This window comes from Physeter macrocephalus, chromosome 5, assembly GCF_002837175.3.
Source record: "Physeter macrocephalus isolate SW-GA chromosome 5, ASM283717v5, whole genome shotgun sequence".
NCBI classification, from domain to species: domain Eukaryota; kingdom Metazoa; phylum Chordata; class Mammalia; order Artiodactyla; family Physeteridae; genus Physeter; species Physeter macrocephalus.
In genome coordinates this window covers 16,315,634-16,335,684 of record NC_041218.1, presented here as the reverse complement: position 1 = coordinate 16,335,684, position 20,051 = coordinate 16,315,634, and the positions used below count along the sequence as shown (strand labels likewise).

The 20,051-nt window shown below is 36.3% G+C and overlaps 1 protein-coding gene across 4 annotated transcripts in view; it reads right to left on the bottom strand.

The window, feature by feature from the left end:
• DGKI (diacylglycerol kinase iota) overlaps positions 1 to 20,051 on the bottom strand; it is a 472,815-nt gene that overhangs the window by 146,102 nt on the left and 306,662 nt on the right. For all 4 annotated transcript variants that reach the window (XM_055084816.1, XM_055084815.1, XM_055084813.1 and 1 more), the window contains one exon: positions 2,828 to 3,027. In XM_055084816.1, coding sequence (XP_054940791.1) covers positions 2,828 to 3,027 — 200 coding nt within the window. The remainder of the gene's footprint in view (positions 1 to 2,827; positions 3,028 to 20,051) is intronic.

Here is a 20,051-nt window from a genome sequence, read left to right as displayed (position 1 = left end):
CGGAGCGGCTGGGCCCGTGAGCCATGGCCGCTGAGCCTGTGCGTCCGGAGCCTGTGCTCTGCAACGGGAGAGGCCACAGCAGTGAGAAGCCCGCGTACCGCAAAAAAAAAAAAAAAAAAAAAAGATATTTGGGTATGAGTCTTCAGTTTTTAGAAGAAAGCCTGGGCTGAAGACACAGATCTGAGACACACTAGTCTATCAGTCATAGAGGGAACTTGTGCTGCAGATGTGATTTCCCAGAGAAGGGGCAAATCTATGAGGAACACCAGCGTTTCAGCAGAAAGGGGGGCCACAGCCCTAAAATCTCAAATATTCATGTTAACATGCTATGTGAAAGGAAGATAAGTCCTTAAGATGAATTGAAAAGCTACCCCTTTCCGACTGAGAAACTCCCTTCCCCCTAACACAGATACACACAAGTTTTTAAACTAAAACAGATCTCTTTCTTCAAAAAGAAGGCATGCAAATGATGAAGAAACAGTAAAAAGTAAGAAAGAGAGAAAGGAAAAAAAGGGAAAGAAGGATGGAAAAAATAAAGGAAGGAAAGAAGGAAGAAAGAATTATCTTTCAATAATCTCTTTCTGCCTTGGTTGCAATAGTGAACTTTGCACACCGTGGCCTAAACGGAGAAAAGCTTGGAAGGCTCAGAAGGTGGAAGAAAACTTGTAAGAAGATATTACTGGCCAGGCCGCCCTTAAACTGGAAACTCCACTGGGAAATCCAGTGGAAGAAGTTAGATTTCCAAACAAAGATTTCTACTGAAATAGAAAGAAGCAGTCTAATTACGGAGGCTGAAAAAGAGTAGTGGTGAGAGATTTTCTAGAAATGTGCTGAATGATAATTTTAATAATAAGTTGTAATAAAGATCTTGGCTAATCTTTAAGATTTATATGTGTCCTTTTAAGAAATGGACAGAATATTATTACTGCCATTTCACGCAAGTCTTTCCTACAGCCTGAGGCTGCTTGGATGGAGACACCACTGCCCCCTGGTGGGAAATAACTGCATTTTTGAGTTGAGGCTGCTTCTTGAACACCCTCCCGGCTAAATCTATGAAGTCACATCATCGGTCATATGTGCCCTGTGTACAAATGAAAACAACTCTTTCCATTTGTTTTTATACGAGAAGAAAGCCCAAATAAATTCTTAATACAGTTTCTGAGCAAATACAAATTCTTTCTCAAGGGCAAAAACTGTTTGAAACTAAACGCCCCAAAACAGTTTCATGTCTCATAAGGTTATTAAGTGTAGAAGCACCAGGCATGAAAATGGGACCTGTTTGCCTGTAGATATTAAGAATTTTTAGCTCTGTTAACAAACGATCTACAAGTGATCCAAAACAACCTGGACTATCTCAGAGAGGGCTTTTCACTTAGTAGTTCAGAACTTTCTCTTAAACCAATAGTTCATGGCTTAACTCTAATGTTTCAAGAGAGAATATGGTCAACCATATACTATTGCTGACACACTGCCTGAAACTCACAAAGTGTATATTCAACCTAATAGTGGTCAAGGCAGAGGATAGAGAAAGCAGCAGAAATGAGCTAAGAGTTTCACTAGCTGCAAACTGTAAACAAAATGAAAAAGGCAACTAAACAGGTCCTCTGGATAACGATCTAGGAAAAGTGCTGGGGGAGCCCAGATTGACTCTGGAAAAGGAGGATGCAGAGTAGAGAAGACCCCTCACCCCACCTTCAAGCTTAGAAGCAGACACTAAAAACGAAAACACTTCACGAGCCCTGTCGAATGCTGTTCTTCTACATCTGCCATCTCAGAAAGAGAGGTGAAGCTTTGGCAGGGAGCGATGACACCTGTGTCATTGGTTCATTCTAGGCACTTCTGTACTTGTCACATTGACTCAATAAATACATGGCAAAGCATGCCCCTCCTTCACAGGCACTAGAGGAAGACAGCCATTCAGTACAAATAGGTAACCATGCATCACAGGCCACAAATAGGAGGAACACCTTGGAGGGACCCTCACTGTGACAGAAGAATGGCCCGAGGCTGAACCCTAAAACCTCCTTACCTTGAGTCAGGCCAGGCATCGGTGCATGATATATAAAAGATACTCTAAAAGATACCCCAAATCCCCATCTTTCTCCATCCCTTTCTCCAACCCCCAAAAGACATTTCAATCGAAATTAGATTAAGGGACTCTATTAAATGCACTCCAAACATCTAGTCATTTATCACCTTGCCCAAATCAGTTTATCAAAACACCCAAGAAAGGAAAGGGTCCAGGAGGGATACATTTTGTTTAGGCATTGAGTCGTGGGTCAAGTTTCATCTAGACAATAGGATGCCACCCAGAATGGCAAAATTGAGCTGAAGCATCAGAGTACCCAGGACCCCAAAATGGGAGCATTGGGAAAGGGCAGAAGGGGATACAACGTGGAGAGAGGGGAGCTAAATCCAGCTCTGCCGACCTCCTGCACCTGGAGAAACCAACACTCTCCAAGTGACCAGGGTAAAGAGGAGGCCAACAGCGCGCCTTCTTAAACAAAAAAGAACACGTGCAACAGGACGCGTTTTACGACCCTGACTCACTCGGTAACTTTCTGCTGGTCCCAGCAAGTACGTACCCAAGTGGTCAGTGAAAAAGCATCATCACTCTAACACATCATACAGCAATAACTTCTGAAAGAAGGGTGTGGTCACCGTATGGTAAACGTGAAGAAGAAATATGTGCGAGAGACCAAGGGGCTGCTGAGTTTCCTGGACTTGCCTCCTTTCCCAGCACAGGGAGGCCCCTGATCATGCACGTGCGCAGTGCCCTCCTCTCCACGGTCTCCATGTTCACAAAGGCGCGCAAGGGCGGACTCACTCATTGAGTAAAGGCATGGACGTCCTTCTCTTGCTCTTCTGTACCATGTTGGCCTGATTCCTCAATGAGATCCGAATCATAGCCGGGGCCAACCTACAGGGCTCCCCATCCACTTGCATGGGGATGGATTTGTAAGTTAGCAGCATGACCTCCCGACACTGGTGCAGCCTCTCTCCGTGGCCCCCGACTTGCAGGGCAGCCTGTAAACACAAGAGGCAAAAGGAAGCAAGCGGTCAGTGCTTAAGAGTTACTCAGGAAACCTAGGAACCCCAAGCCCACTGCCTACAATCCAAAGGCCTTTGAAAAATACTTACTGAAAGCTGCTAGCCACGAGTAAAGTGGGAAACCTTGGATAAATCATTAATACACATAAACGGCAATATCTCAACTGTCATGGCTTGATCACAAATCCTCACTGAGCGCCATTTTTTGCTTTTATGTATTTTCAGCCTTAAATCAATTGTGAGTTTAATACAAAAGCTCTTTGCGTTATCTACTCCCATTAAATAACCAAGGTACACAGAATAAAAAGAATATAAAAAAGGTAAAATACATGGTTTAAGACAGCTTCCATACTACACTTAATATATAAATAAATTTATATATAATTATAATATATAGTTATATAGTATATATTAAATATATTTAAATATGCAACCCATCCTTAGAAAATTTTTCAAACTTCAAGCCAGCTTTTCCTTTTTACCTAAAACCTCCTCAAACTACTTCAAATCTGTGTAAGATCAGTGAAATGCAAAATAATAATCCTCAACTGAAAACATTCTGAAGAGTAAACCAGCTTTGAGGATCAAAATCAAACACAGTAAGAGCTCAGTTCACTGCAGTAGCCACAAAACGAAAAGTCAACCCAACATTAAAATTCTGCAACAAAGTAGCATAATTTCTCTGCCTTAGTTAAAAAAAAAAAAAAAAAAAAAAAATTTTTTTTAATATATATTTTAGTATCACTTATCCTTTTAGGGATGAACTAAAATCAAACAATACGTTCGGTTATGCATACAGATAGTGCCCAAATTGTATTATATGGTTTGATGGACATTTTTATACACATAAGTAAATCTCCATCCCGATCAAGCTTTAGGCAGTTTACAGCAACCAGAGTCCAGGTGTCCCTGCCCAATCTGTTTACACTCCTCTCACCAACCACTTAGTAACTGCTATTCTGACTTCTATACCATAGATTCAATTTGTTTGAACTTGAACTTCATATAAGATGAATCATACAATATGTACTCTTTTGTGTCTGACATCTTTTGCTCATCATTATTTCTGAGTAATAGAAAAGTGTATTTATCTACTCTTCTGCTGGTAAACATCCGGCTGTTTCCAGTCTGGGGCTATTAATGATATAAACTGTCTTGTGTCCATCTCTTGGTGGATACATACCCTCTTGTGGTACATACGATGAGTACAATTGCTAGGCCGAAAGTTTTTTTTTTTAACTTTAGTAGATACTGTTAACAGTTGTTCAGTAAGGCTTTATTATAATACATTTTGAGTATCAATTTTTAATGAAGTAAACTTTTAAAAGAAGTTAATACTAACTCTAGCTCAAAATCTAAAAGATTGACTTAAAAAGGAAAAGGAAAACCTACATATTATCAGCTTGTTTCCACATGTCTCCTCTCTATCTTATGAATGGGGAATAAACTTTGTTAACTGAGATTTGTGAAGTCAATTTCCACTGATTTGGTTCCCGGATGGTTGCGTTTATCTGACACTTTGAACTACTTTTGCACTTGCATTAATCCGAACAACAGAAACCTGATTATGTATGAATGCAAAGAGAGAAGGAGCACAAAGGGACAGAAAGGAGGAAAGAAAGTAGAATAAAAACTGAAAAGTAAAGAACATACTTCATTATTGAACACCTTTGATGTTAAAAAGCACTCAGTTGTGAATTTTACATACAATTTTATTCAATTAGTAGAACAAGGAGGAAGAGGAGAATGAAGTGAGAACTTACTAAAATTCTTTCTGGCCTATTACCCGATCCTCTGTTACACAGCTTAAGGTTTTTCTGGCTGCACTTAAATGACTCATTTAAGTTAACCTATGTACTGGAACCACGACCTCATCTCCCGAACTTTTCCAAAATATTTCCCTTGCTTTCAACAAGTACTTCTCAGGGCATTATTCATCCGACCATACTGTATCCCTTCATCCATGGAGGAAATACCATTTTTTTCTTCTTTTTTCCCCCAGTCTTGACTAGGCCTAATGACAAATAAAAATGCAGAACCTACTAAGTATGAACTTATTCCTCTGGGTTTGACAGGACTGAAAATTGCTTAAATACTTTCGAGCCCTTCGGTATCAGAAGGCTTCCACAGTACTGTAGAGAACATTTAAGCCATATTCTCAGCCTCAGTGATAGATTAACGGCAAAGACAATAAACAGAGGTAAATAGCTGTCAGTGGCAGTTCCACTGGCATTTCAGAATCAATCCAAGATCACTGAACAGGCACAAGAGGAATTAAAGTAATTAGCTTTTCAGAATAAAGACAGTTCTATTACTGTTAGCACAAAAACAGTTTATTTTTGGAACAAGTAAAAGGTAATTTTTAAAATTCTTACTAGAAATAGTTATTTTTCATCATTCAGATTAATCTAGACTTAACATCCTATAAGGCACAGGCCCTAATAACCATAATCATCGCCAGGATTTGCTAGAATGAGTCATTTACTGATAAGAATACATTGGTGTATTAATGACAGATAGTCAATTGTCTGTTCAACCTAGCATGTATTATACTCTTGTGAAAATTTCAAATATTGCCTTTCTGGTAGTATATGACTTAGGAGGAAAACAAAGACAGCCCCTGAACTAAGTGCATCCATTGCCATTTATTGTCCTAAAGTCATTATAACAACTTTCTTTCAGTCCACAGTTAAGGTGTGAGGTTTTCTTTCTTCCTTTTTTTTTTTTAAAGATTTTTTTGATGTGGACTATTTTTTTAAAAAGTTTTTTATTGAATTTGTTACAATATTGCTTCTGTTTTATGTTTAGGTTTTTTGGCTGCAAGGCATGTGGGATCTTAGCTCCCTGACCAGGGATCGAACCCACACCCCCTGCATTGGAAGGTGAAGTTTTAACCACTGGATCACCAGAGAAGTCCCTGGCGTGAGGTTTTCTGACTTTCTGCACTATGCTCCTCCCCGGAATACTATTCTCCATCTCTCTTCAAGTCTCATCCTCCTTCTTACTACTCAAGTCCTTATTCCACTTGCTGTCAGATGACAGGACAGACGACCCTGGGTTGGGAAATCAGAACAGAAATAAGGTCAAGTCTTCCAACCCCTCCTTTCTCCCGACGGCAGGCCCCTGACTCCCAGTCTAGCCCTAGTCCTGTAACAAAAGGCCCAAGGCAGCGATCAGTGACATGGACAGTAAATAACGGAGATAATCAACAATACGAAAATCTGGGTTTCGTTTTTTGTTTTTTTTTTTTTCCAAGACGAACAAGGTGGTCTTGTAAAACCAAATAACAAAGAAAAATGGAAAATGGAAAACTATTTTGTTTTATTAAAAAATAAGCGCTTCCCTGGTGGCTCAGTGGTTGAGAGTCCGCCTGCCGATGCAGGGGACGTGCGTTCGTGCCCCGGTCTGGGAAGATCCCACGTGCCGCGGAGTGGCTGGGCCCGTGAGCCATGGCCGCTGAGCCTGCGCGTCCGGAGCCTGTGCTCCGCAACGGGAGAGGCCACAACAGTGAGAGGCCCGCGTACCGCAAAAAAAAAAAAAAAAATAAATAAATAAATAAATAAAACAAGAGAGGATAAGATATCATTCAAGAATGTTATAAAGATCTATATGTTAATAAACTGGAAAACCTAGATAAGAGAAATTTCTGGAAAAAATATAATTTGCAAAATTTGGTGTAATAAATACAGAAATTGGATAGATTAGACTGGTTTTAAAAATTGAAAGTTTTCAAAAACATTACTCATTCCACCCCCAACCCCAAAATGTGCCAAGTAGACTTAGATGTTTTACAAGTAATTCTACCCAAGTTTTATAGAAAGACAGTGTCTAATAAAACTTGTTTTAGAAAATGATGCTATGGCTTCTGAAATAACAAAACCAGATAAGGGCAGCAGCAGAAAACAAACTTTTAACCTAAATTATATTTATAATCACACATACCAAAATCATTAAAAAAAAAATAGCCAATTGCTTTTACTGGTCTGTTACCTAAAAACTAAATTGTGATCCGTTATGGGTTTTTGCAAGAATTAAGACTACTTCAACATCAGAAAATAACAAAGAATGAAATAATTCCATTTGCAACAACATGGATCGACCTACAGATTATCATATTAAGTGAAATAAGTCAGAGAAAGACAAATATCATACGGTAGCACTTATTTGTGGCATCTTAAAAAAATGGTACGAAACAGAAATAGACTCACAGACGCAGAAAACAAACTTATGGTTACCAAAGGGATAGCAGAGGTGGGGGGCAGGGGAGGGGTGATAAATTAGGAGTTTGAGATTAACATATACCCACTACTATATATAAAACATGTAAACAACAAGGACCTACTGTATAGCACAATGAACTATACTCATTATCTTGTAATAACCTAAAATGGAAAAGAATCTGAAAAAGAATATATTTGTATACATACATATGTATAACTGAAATACTTTGCTGTACACTTGAAACTAACACAACATTGTAAATTAACTATACCTCAATAAAAATAAAATAAAAAAGAAAACACATGATTATAATTTCACCATACTGCGGTTTAAGTGAGATAAACCACATTATCATCCCAAAAGATGCAGAAAAAATAATAAAGTTCAGTGCCTTTTAGGATCAATTGTTAGAAAACTAGGAATAGAACACAACTTATTTACCTGATAAAGGTCATCTATCAAAATCCTTAGAGAAAACATTATTTGGAATAAAGAAAATTCAAAGCATTCCTTTCAAGGGACAAGATGATCCACTAGTAACAAAAGTTTTCAACATAGTATTGGAGGTCTTGACCAACATAATAAGTCAAGGAAATAAAATTGGAGGAAAAAGCCATGGAAGAAAAAAAGCAAACCTGGTAATTTTTCCACTAATATCATCCCATACATCAAAAGTCCAAGAAAATTCACAGGCCAAAAATTAAACCTCATAAGAAAGGTACACTATCAACATAAAAAAATCAGGTGCTCCCCATCTCTAGCAATAACTAAGTAAAAGTATAATAAAAAATAGGATGTCATCTATAATATCAACAAAAACAATAAAGCAACAAGACTTTTATGCAGAAAATTTTTAAACTACTGGAGACATAAAAAAAAAAACCTTAAAGAAATGGAGAACCACGCCATAGTCATGGATGGGACAATACTCTAATGATATGAATTTCCTCCAAATCAATACATAAATTCAATGTAATTCCAAGTGAATATGAGAAATACTATTTTGAAGAATCTTGTCAAACTGATTCTATAATTAATTTCAAAGAATAAAGGTTCACAAATGGCTGAGAATATTTTGGAAACATAAAGAACAATACATTATCCTTACTGAATATTGAGTCATGTAATATACAAAGATACAGTAATTCAAATAAAGGTGTTTGCATAAGAAAAGACATAAAGGTCAAAGGAAATGCATAGAGAGAGCAGAATAAACTCATATGTGTGAGGACACAGAATATGTGGGATGTGGGATTGTAAATTACTGGAGAAATGATGGATAATTTAGCAAATGGTGCTGGGAATATTTCTCACTAAAATAGAGAAAAATAAAATCAGTATTCTACATCACATCATACACAAATATAAGCCCAGATGTATTAAAGACTAGGAGCAAGAAACAAAAATATTAATATAAAAATTAGCCAGTAGAAAGAGAGGAGAGCGCAAGTATATATTTCTCCTTAGCTCTCTTTTTTCAAGCAGTGTCTCTGGCAGTGGCTGATTCTCCTCTGTGCTTCCATTTCCCACTGGCAAGCACTCTTCCCAGGCCACCCCTGTCTCTACGGTCCCAGCACAGACAGGCAGCCCCAGCAGTGACCTCAACTGTTGTGGTCTGATTCCCTTCTCTGGAGTCGCAGCTCCTGCCCGATGACCCTCACTGCACAGCCCATCAACGGCCACTTGTCCAAGTCCCACCACTGCTGAATGGCCCTGGCTCCTGAATGCTGATAACACTGTCCTTCCCCTTTTTCCCTCCAGTCCTGGAGGTGGCAGAGAATTTCTGCAGTTGCTAATCCATGGATTTCTATCTATGGATTACCTCTTTTCAGTCCTTCTAACATCCTGTAACTAGTCCTGTACTAAATTCCAATTGAACTATCTCACATGGGATATTTTCCCTCTCTGACACCCTACCCTAGTCCCCAAAATGAGAAATTTTACTTAAGTAATTTGCAGTGGCACCATCATTCAATCCATATTTTTCTATACAAGTTTTTACAAGCTGTTTTATTGCCACGAAGCAATGCCATTAAGTTTTATTGCTGTTTTCCATTTTATCAAATATTAAGATTTCTGGACATGGGTGTATTTTAAAATCCTACTGTAATACATGCTGTAAGCAGTCTAAATACCACCAGCAATAGTATTACTATTTACTTAATTATTGTCCATATGAGTAACATTTATGGCAAAAATAATTCCATAGATTCAGTTTCTTTATATGTTAAGCGATGAGGTTTCGGTAGGCTGCTATGGTCTGTTTTAGCACTAGCATTTTAGGGTTCTAGGTTGTACCTATAATTTCACGTTCTCACATTCTACCACATGCCATCTAACTTTGACAATATTAGCTGTATGCTAATGCACAGCCAGTATCTACAATGAAGCAGAGAACAGTAAAAAGGAAAGGCTTTATTTGAAAACCTTTCCTTCCGCTCATTAAAATTAATCCAGCAATTATTAAATACTTACTATGAATAAGAACAATTTTTGAAAAAGTGAAGATTCTTATAATGAAGAAACCTAAGTACTCTTTCTCACTGGGGTTTATTGTATACTTATGTCTTTTTCCATTTTTGTTCAATAGAGGTAGATTCACTATTAAGGTGATTTCACAGGAGGCAAAAAAGCCACAAAAGGGGTCTGTTCATCTTCTCTGCCAACAGTGAGATCTAGCCTGGAATTCAGTGGTGCACGTTGCAAAAAAATCATCTTCATGCTTTCAAGCTATTTCCATAAACAATCAATCCTCTGAAATCTGTAATATCATGACAGAGTTAATATAGTGTAGTCATATAATCAACAACATAACCTGGGATCAAATAAATTTGTATAAACCTGGGAAGAAACACATCCTATTAATTTTTTTTTTTTTTTTACACTAGGCTAGTAGCATCCATCCCTTATACTAGACTTGCTTTTGGATTTTGTGAAGCAAGAAGGGAACTGAATAGAATATAATGCTGAAACAGTATCAACTAGGTCACAATAAAAGAAAAGCCAGACTCCATACAATATATCATCTACCCAGCATATAATCAATTGTATTAGACATGAAAAGAAGCAAGAAAATGTGATCCGTGAGGAAGAAAAATTTTTTGAAATGATCACTGAATGGACTTAAGAGCAAACTGAACACTGCAAAGAGGGGTCAGTGAACATGAAAACAGAGCAATACAAATTATATAATCTGTAAAACAGAGACTAAAATGTTTTATTTTTTTTCCCAAGACCCATGAGGCAATAGCAAGCAATCTAAAGTTCACATAATTGAATACCAGAAGGAGTGGAAAAGGATGGAGCAGAAAATACACGGATGAAAATAGTCCAAATTTGTAGGGAAAAAAAAAACGTCAACCTTCAGTTCCAAAAAGATCAGTGAACGTAAAACAGGATAAATACAAAGAAAACCATGTGGAAGTTAGAATAATGCCCACTACAACAACCAGGAAAAATATGCCCACATTCTAATGCCCAGAAACTATGAAAACCGTACAAGGCAAAAGAGCCCTGTCTGGTATGATTACATTAAGGATGTTGACATAGGAGATTATTTTGGATTATCTGTGGGAGGGGGCCCTGATGTCATCACAAAGGTCCTTGTAAGGGAAGAAGGGAGGCAGGAGAGTCAGAGAATAAGAGGTGAGTATAGAAGCAGAGGTCAGAGTGAGGCGGGGCCATGAGCCAGGAAAAGTAGGCCACCTCAACAAGCTGAAAAAGATGAGAAAGTGGGTTCTTCCCCAGAGTCTATGGAAGAAACACAGCCCAACCATCCATCTTAGACTTCTGATCTCCCAAACTGTATGATATTACATTTGTGTGGTCTTAAACCACTGCTCATGGTAATTTGCTTACAGCAGCGATAGAAAAGTAAAACAAACACATAGAGGCTTAAAACTAAAAGAAAAAAGTCTCAAAAACAGTGAAAAAAAGACATAAACAGGGGAATAATGATACAAATGGTACCTGACTGCTCATCCTTAAAACATGGAGGCCTGAAGAAAATGAAACAACGTATTTAAAGTGCTGGAAGAAGCCAACAAACAAACCAGTCAATCCAGTATTCTATATTCATAAAAATATAGTTCAAAAAAATGAGGATAAAATAAAGACATTTCAGAAAAATTAAATTTGAAATTATTTACTGCCAAGAGAACTGTACTATAAGAAATGCTAAAGGAAATCTTTCAAACTCAAGCAAAATGATACCAGATGAAATCTTTGATCAAGAGAAAGAAATGAAGAAAGCTGGAAATGGTGAATATGTAGGTATACATAAAAGACTATGAACTGTTCTTTCACCTCTTAATTTCTTCCAAAAACAACTGACTGCTTAAAGCAAAAATATCAATATTGAAATGTGGGGTTTATATGTATGTCAAAGTGTAATACATGAAAAAAATAACACAAAGTAGGGGAGAAAAAATGAAATTATAAGAGAAAAAGGTCTGTAACAAATTACTTATATCAAGAATAAAGGAGGGGATTTTAAGACATTAAAAAAATAATAAGAGAACACTGTGAACAACTTTATGCCAATAGACTTAACAATTTCAATGAAGTGGAAAAATTCCTTGAAAAATTCAACTTAGTAAAACTGACTGAAGAAGAAATAGAAAATGTGAATAATTCTATATCTATTCTTGCCTCAAAGAAATCTCAAGCCCAGACAGTTCTTTAGGAAATTCTATGAAATACTTAAGGAAAAAAATAATACCAATCTTATAAAAATTCTTTCAGAAATCAGACAATCCCCATCTCAATTTATGGGGCCAGCATAACCTTGATATCAAAACCCATAAAGGATATTTCAAGAAAATAAATTTATAGACCAATATCTTTCATAATCAGTTATAAAAATGCTTAACAAAATATTAGTAAATTGAATCCAGCATATAAAAAATGGTAATACATCAAGTGAGGCTTAACTTAGAAATGCAAACTGAGTAATTTTTTTTAAAAAAATCAATGGAATTTATGATATAAAGAAAATAAAGGAGAAAATCAGGTCACTTCCATATATTAAAAAAAAGCATTTGATTAAATACATCACTCATTTGTAACTTAAAAAAAACTCTCAGAAACTGACATGGAATCATAATTACTTAATTACATAAAGGGCTTTTATAAAAACAACAACAACCAAACAGCATACTTCACGAGGAAATATGGAATGCTTCCTCCTATAATCGGGAAGAAGGCAAGCATGTTCATTCTTACCACAGTTATTCAACATATTGCCAGCTCATTCAATAAGGCAAGAAAAATAAAAGGTGTGTAAGGAAATAAAACTGTCCTATTCACAGACCACACAATTATGTATACAAAAAAATCTAAGGTATATATCAAAAACTACTAGAACTAACGAGTGAATTTAGCAAAGCTGCAAGACAAAGTCAATAAATAAGTATCTACACGTGTGTGTACACATAGACATCAGTTATTTCTATATATTAGCAATAATAATTACATGTGAAATTTAAAATCATACTATTTAAAATACTTAGGAATGAATTTAACAAAAGGTATGCAAGGACCTGAAAACTGCACTGAAACTATAAAAGGCTGCTAAGAGAAATTAAAGAACACCTAAATAAATGGAGAAATATATCATGCTCATAGATTGGAACATGCAATAATGTTAATATGCCAATTCTCCCTAAATTTACCTATAGATTCAATGCAATCCCAATCAAAATCCAAACAGTTTTATGTAGACACAAACTAATTCTAAAATCTATACACAAATTCAAAAGATGTAGAATAACCCTAACACCCTTAGAAAAGCAAAGTGAAATGATTCATATTACCAGGTTGAAGACTTACAATAAATCTAGAGCAATCAAAACAGTGTAGAAGTGGCATAAGGATAAACAAATCAATGAAACAGAACAGAGTTTAGAAAAAGACCCACATACAATCAAGAGGCAAAGGCCCCAAGACAATTCTATAGAAAAGGAAAGTCTACTCAAAAAATAGTGCTGGAAAAAAACTGGATAAATGTATTTTTAAAAATCATGAATAAGATTCTTTTATTTCACCTCTCATGATGTTATTAAGAAACTTGCAAAGTTTTGGATAATTGTATTTTAAAAAATGAACCTTGAAGCTACTTTGCAGAATACACAAGAATTTGAGCTGAATCACATACTTATACGTAAAAGCTAAAACTATAAATCTTCAAGAAGAAGACAAAGGAGAATATCTTCCCAACCTTTCCTGAAGTAAGCAATGATTTAAGAAGGACACAAAAAGCTCTAGCATGAAATATGCCTACCCCCTAAAACTGGAATTCATAAGAATGTTTAAACTTCTGCCTACCAAAAGAAACATTAAAAAAATAAAAAGATAAAAATAAACTGAGAACATATTTGCACTAAATATATCTGTCAAAAGACTTGTATTCAGAATATATAAACAGTACCTGCAATTCAACAATAAAAGATAAACAGCCCATCAAAATATGCAAAAAATACAGACATTTAAAAAAAAAAACCAAAAAGACATAAAAGGTAACAATAAAGGTAAACAATATGTCTTGCTCTCTTTTTTGTTGGACATATTTGACTGTATAAAACATAATTTCTTTCTTTCTAGGGATGTAATTTTATCCTCTCATCTGTTTCATCAAGTGTAATATTATAATAACTTTTTGTCTCTATCCATGAGCACATTTTCAGAACCTGTAGGGTTTAAATTCCTAACACTTCCCATAAGTATTCTTAGACATTGCTGTTGGGCAAGTAAACAGTACAAAATTTCTAGAAAGCAGTTTTATACTTTTTATTAAGAGGCTTTAAAATGTTTATGCCATTGAATCAGTCATTTCTCTCCTGGGGATCTGACATTAGAAAATAATTTGAAATGTTAACTGTGGTTTATAAACATTATATTAATTACAGGAGTGTTTTATACCACCAAACATCTAGAAACCTAAAAGTTCCATAAAGGAAGCTTTTCATAAAGGAATAATTATTATATAAATTGAGACATAGCTACACAATGAAAGAGTAGATTTACTTATGATTCCCTATATATTTAAAAACATGGAAATAAAGCAAGTGAAAAGGAACACATCAAAATATAAATATAGTTAGTTATGGATCATGTGATTTTGAGTGATAGTTTTAGTTCTTATACTTACATGTGTTATCAAAATAAACATTTAATATTACTTTTTACTAAAAAAAAAAAAAAAAAAAGATTATCTGGTATGTGTACAACTTCAACCCTGGGAGTTTCTCTATGTAACTTTTCTCACTGAATAACCTTTTGCTTTTCTAATTCATAAATATCAAACAGCCTACATATTTTAATTTCAATTAACAAAAAGAAAGCGGGCTATGCTTTCCTTAAAGTTCAGGAGACTGAAAACTTTGGATTACATACCACATAGCAAATTAGGCTCCCAATTCCTCCATTTGAATAATGCTTTGAACTGTCTTGAAAAGTTTTAGATTACTTAGAAACAGACTCAACATGAAAGGCCCTTCACAACTGTAATGGCAGAAAATCGTGGCAGAAGTAAATACAACTTATAGGTTCTGATTATGGTCTGTGTAGAATCCAAAAAGCTAATCAGGTTACCAAGCACCCAATTAAGGATCATCTTAATTAATAGGAATGAATTTCAACCAGTAAAATGAATTGAATACTTCTGCTTTGAAATGTGCAATTACAAGATAAAGTCTAAAAGAAACAATCTTTTCTCCCATTCTAGTAATTCTATTTCAACTCTCTCTTAAAGCACCACTCTGAATATTTTAAATACACAAAAATACATACACTTTTACCCAAATAACTACACTCTTCTGTTTATATAATCATCTTACACAGATGTGTGAGTTTTCAAATAATTTACCTTCTTAGAAACATAATAGTTTCAAGGCATGTGAAATTTAAGGACTGAAATTAAAGTGCTTTTATTATTGAGTAAAAAAAAAAATACAATAGTGTCTGCTATATGAATAGGAAGGTAAGATGTGTATGAATATGAAGCAATATTATTTAAAGAACATGGGATGTTCAAAATTGTGCAGTATAATCTGCATTTAATAATTTTACTATTCCATTTTCTCTACACCAACTCCCATCTATTATTTTCCTCCTTTTCCTACTAATGATGGGATGGGAGAGAAAAGGATTTGATAGACCCACCCCCCCCGCAAATACTCTCTCCTGACCTAGAGGGATCTCCGGAGCTCTAAACATATATTTCAAACTGCACATTTCTATATCTTCTTAGATGTCTCACAGGGGTTTCGATTTTAACTTATATAAAACAGAGTTCATTTTTTGACACTATTACCTTTCTTTTATATTTTCTATCACATGTAATATATTCACCCTTTGCCTATGCTGGCCACCTGGCATTCACTGATACTCCTTTCTCACCCTTCACAATAAGTCCGTATCAATAACTCTTGAATTCACCAACCCCTTCTATCTTCATCACCACTGTCTTTCTTCAGGCTTTCGGATCTCCTCATCTCTTCACCTGGACTTTGGTACCAATGTCCTGATTTGCCCATCTGTCTCCAGAAGTTAAGATTCTGGTCACTTTTCACACTGACATCCAGGTAACTTTTCTGAGCAACAACTCTGATCCTGTCTCATGCCATCTGCTGCAACCTCCCCATAACAGTTAAAACAACAATTTATAAAAACCCAACTCTTTCTGCCCTTTATTCACCATTTGTATCATCACTCTGAGCCACCACTAGTAGTTCTCCTGGTTTCCATGCCCTCTTAGGCTGATCCCTCTAGGGGAGCAGCCACTTGGCCATCTCACCCATAGAGACTCCTGCCTCCTCTGTGAAATTTTTGCTGATCCCCCCAGTTTGTAAACACGGTTCTCCTTTCTATCGTCACACATGCCTTTCTCCTAGAATTTATGTCAGACTGTTATTGCTCATTTCTTTCTTCATCTCTCCCCACAACATGAACTGTGGGCATCCTGAGGACACAGCTTTTCTACTGGTTCATTTTGTAACCATTTTACCTAGCAGAGTGTCATTTATGGATTCAATATTTGTGGATTCAACAACTATTCAATAAATATTCATGACCGACATTGAATGAATGAGAGCAGTGAGACATTTTAAATAAGTATTACCTTGAATTTACAAAACTCCTGTTAATTAGAGACCATCAATATTGCCCATATTTTCCATATGCTGCATGGCATTTAATGATCCAGTCTCAAAAGTTACGCAGCATCAATTCCACTGTACTCTATTTGCCAAGTATTTGTAAGCCCACCTAGATTCAAGGGGAGGGTATACAGATGCAAACGCTTCATGGGAGTAGTTCCAAAATTGGATGCCACTTCCAAACCACAGTCACCATCAAAAGATGCTAGTGAACTAACTTATTATTTTGAAAATGTATATATAAAAGAACCATTTATCCTGCTTCTCTGAAACAAACTGTATAACTAAGTAACCAAACAGTAAGAAGAGAAAACAATTTCTTTTTAGAGACATATTCCAGTTAATAAATGAAGAAGGATAGAAGTAGAATATCACAATTTTGCAACCACTGATGATTACTGGATGCAGACATTGATCGTCAAAGACTGTTAACGAGAGAGAGAGAGAGAGAGAGAGAGAGAGAGAGGGAGGGAGGGAGGGAGGGAGGGAGGGAGGGAGGGAGGGAGGGAGGGAGAGAGAGAGAGAGAATGAGACATTACATATCCTCTTTTGGAAGAATAAAACACTACTTACAAAAGAGATCTGGGAAAAAATGTGTCTGATGAATCTATATACAAATATCAATTTAGCGGAAACAGGGAAGAGAGAAGAACACGTCAGTGAGATTTTGGGGATGTTATCATTACACTACAGGACAAATAGCCTGGTTTCTTTAATAAATAAATGAAGGGAAAAAAAGAGAGAGAGAGAGAGAGATGGGTGGGTGGAAACCTACAGAGACTTAAGTGTCATACCAACCAATCACAGTGAATGCATTTTATTTGAAACCTGATGAAAACAAACAGAGCATAAGAAAACAAATGACATCTGCAAGACAATTAAAAATTTGAATACTGAGTATTTAGTGATATTCAGAAGCTATTATTTTAATTTTTGAGATAACATGTTGTGATTGCATCCATAAAAGAAAATCTTACCTTTTAAAAAACACATTCAGAAAATTTCATGGGTAAAATAACATAATGTCTGGGATTTACTTCAAAATAATATAGGAGAGGAGATCATAGCTGGGGACAGAAATAAAATTGTCCATGAACTGATAGTTACAGAGGCTAAGGGATGGTGCATGAGGGTCCAATATACTGTTTTTACACTGAACTTTTCAGATAACAAGTATTTATTCTTAAAACACACTTTAGGTGGAAGCACATGCTCGGCTTCCTGAGGCACCCCTTTCCCCTTTGTGAGTAGACCCTGGGTACAGAATGTCACCAACCTTTGCCTGATTTCATCAAACAAGCCTTCTGACAGGTCTCCCATCCTCTAGCTTTCTCCTGGCTTGAGTCCATCTTCTCCAGGATGGCCCAGCCGTGTAGCTGACAGGGTCTTGGTGCTCCAGCCAGGTGTCAGGTCTGAGCCTCTGAGGTGGGAGAGCCGAGTTCAGGACACTGGTCCACCAGAGACCTCCCAGCCCCTTGTAATATCAATTGGCAAGAGCTCTCACAAAGATCTCCATCTCAATGCTAAGACCCAGCTCCACTCAACGACCAGCAAGCTCCAGTGCTAGACACCCCATGCCAAACAACTAGCAAGACAGGAACACAACCACACCCATTAGCAGACAGGTTGCCTAAAATCACAATAAGTTCACAGACACTGAAAAACACACCACTGGACGTGGTCCTGCCCACCAGAAAGACAAGATCCAGCCTCATCCATCAGAACACAGGCACCAGTCCCTTCCACCAGGAAGCCTACACAACCCATTGAACCAACCTTACCCACTGGGGGCAGACACCAAAAACAATGGCAACTACAAACCTGCAGCCTGCAAAAAGGAGACCCCAAACACAGTAAGTTAAGCAAAATGAGAAGACACAGAAATACACAGCAGATGAAGGAGCAATGTAAAAACCCACCAGACCAAACAAATGAAGAGGAAATAGTCTACCTGAAAAAGAATTCAGAGTAATGATAGTAAAGATGATCCAAAATCTTGGAAATAGAATGGAGAAAACACAAGAAACATTTAACAAGGACCTAGAAGAACTATGGAGCAAACAAACAATGATGAACAACACAATAAATGAAATTAAAAACTCTCTAGAAGGAATCAATAGCAGAATAACTGAGACAGAAGAAAGGATAAGTGACCTGGAAGATAAAATAGTGGAAATAACTAACACAGGGCAGAATAAAGAAAAAAGAATGCAAAGAAATGAAGACAGTCTCAGAGACCTGTGGGACAACATTAAATGCACCAACATTCAAATTATAGGGGTCCCAGAAGAAAAAAATATAAAGGGACTGTGAAAATATTTGAAGAGATTATAGTTGAAAACTTCCCTAATATGGGAAAGGAAATAGTCAATCAAGTCCAGGAAGCACAGAGAGCCCCATACAGGATAATTCCAAGGAGAAACACACCAAGACATATATTAATCAAACTATCAAAAATTAAATACAAAGAAAAAGTATTAAAAGCCTCAAGGGAAAAACAACAAATAACATACAAGAGAATCCCCATAAGGTTAACAGCTGCTCTTTCAGCAGAAACTCTGCAAGGCAGAAGGGTGGGGCAAGACATATTTAAAGTGATGAAAGGGTAAAAGCTACAATCAAGATTACTGTACCCAGCAAGGATCTCATTCAGATTCGATGGAGAAATTAAAATCTTTACAGACAAGCAAAAGCTAAGAGAATTCAGCAACACCAAATCAGCTTTTCAACAAATGCTAAAGGAACTTCTCTAGGCAGGAAACACAAGAGAAGGAAAAGACCTAAAAAAACAAACAAACCCAAAACAATTAAGAAAATGGTAATAGGAAAAAAAAAAAAAAAAGAAAATGGTAATAGGAACATACGTATTGATAATGATCTTAAATGTAAATGGATTAAATGCTCCAACCAAAAGACATAGACTGGCTGAATAGATACAAAAATAAGACCTGTATATATGCTGCCTACAAGAGACCCACTTCAGACCTAGGAATATGTACAGACTGAAAGTAAGGGGATGGAAAAAGATATTCCATGCAAATTGAAATCAAAGCTGGAGTAGCCATTATCATATCAGACAGAATAGACTTTAAAATAAAGACTATTACAAGAGACAAAGAAGGACACTACATAATGATCAAGGGATCGATCCAAGAAGAAGATATAACAATTGTAAATATTTATGCACCCAATATAGGAGCACCTTAATACATAAGGCAAATGCTAACAGCCATAAAAGGGGAAATTGACAGTAGTACAATAATAGTAGGGGACTTTAACACCCCACTTTCACCAATGGACAAATCATCCAAAATGAAAATAAATAAGGAAACACAAGCTATAAATGACACATTAAACAAGACGGACTTAACTGATATTTAGAGGACATTCTATCCAAAAACAATAGAATACACTTTCTTCTTCAGTGCTCATGGAACATACTCCAGGATAGATCATATCTTGGGTCACAAAATGAAAATAAATAAGGAAACACAAGCTATAAATGACACATTAAACAAGACGGACTTAATTGATATTTAGAGGACATTCTATCCAAAAACAATAGAATACACTTTCTTCTCAACTGCTCATGGAACATTCTCCAGGATAGATCATATCTTGGGT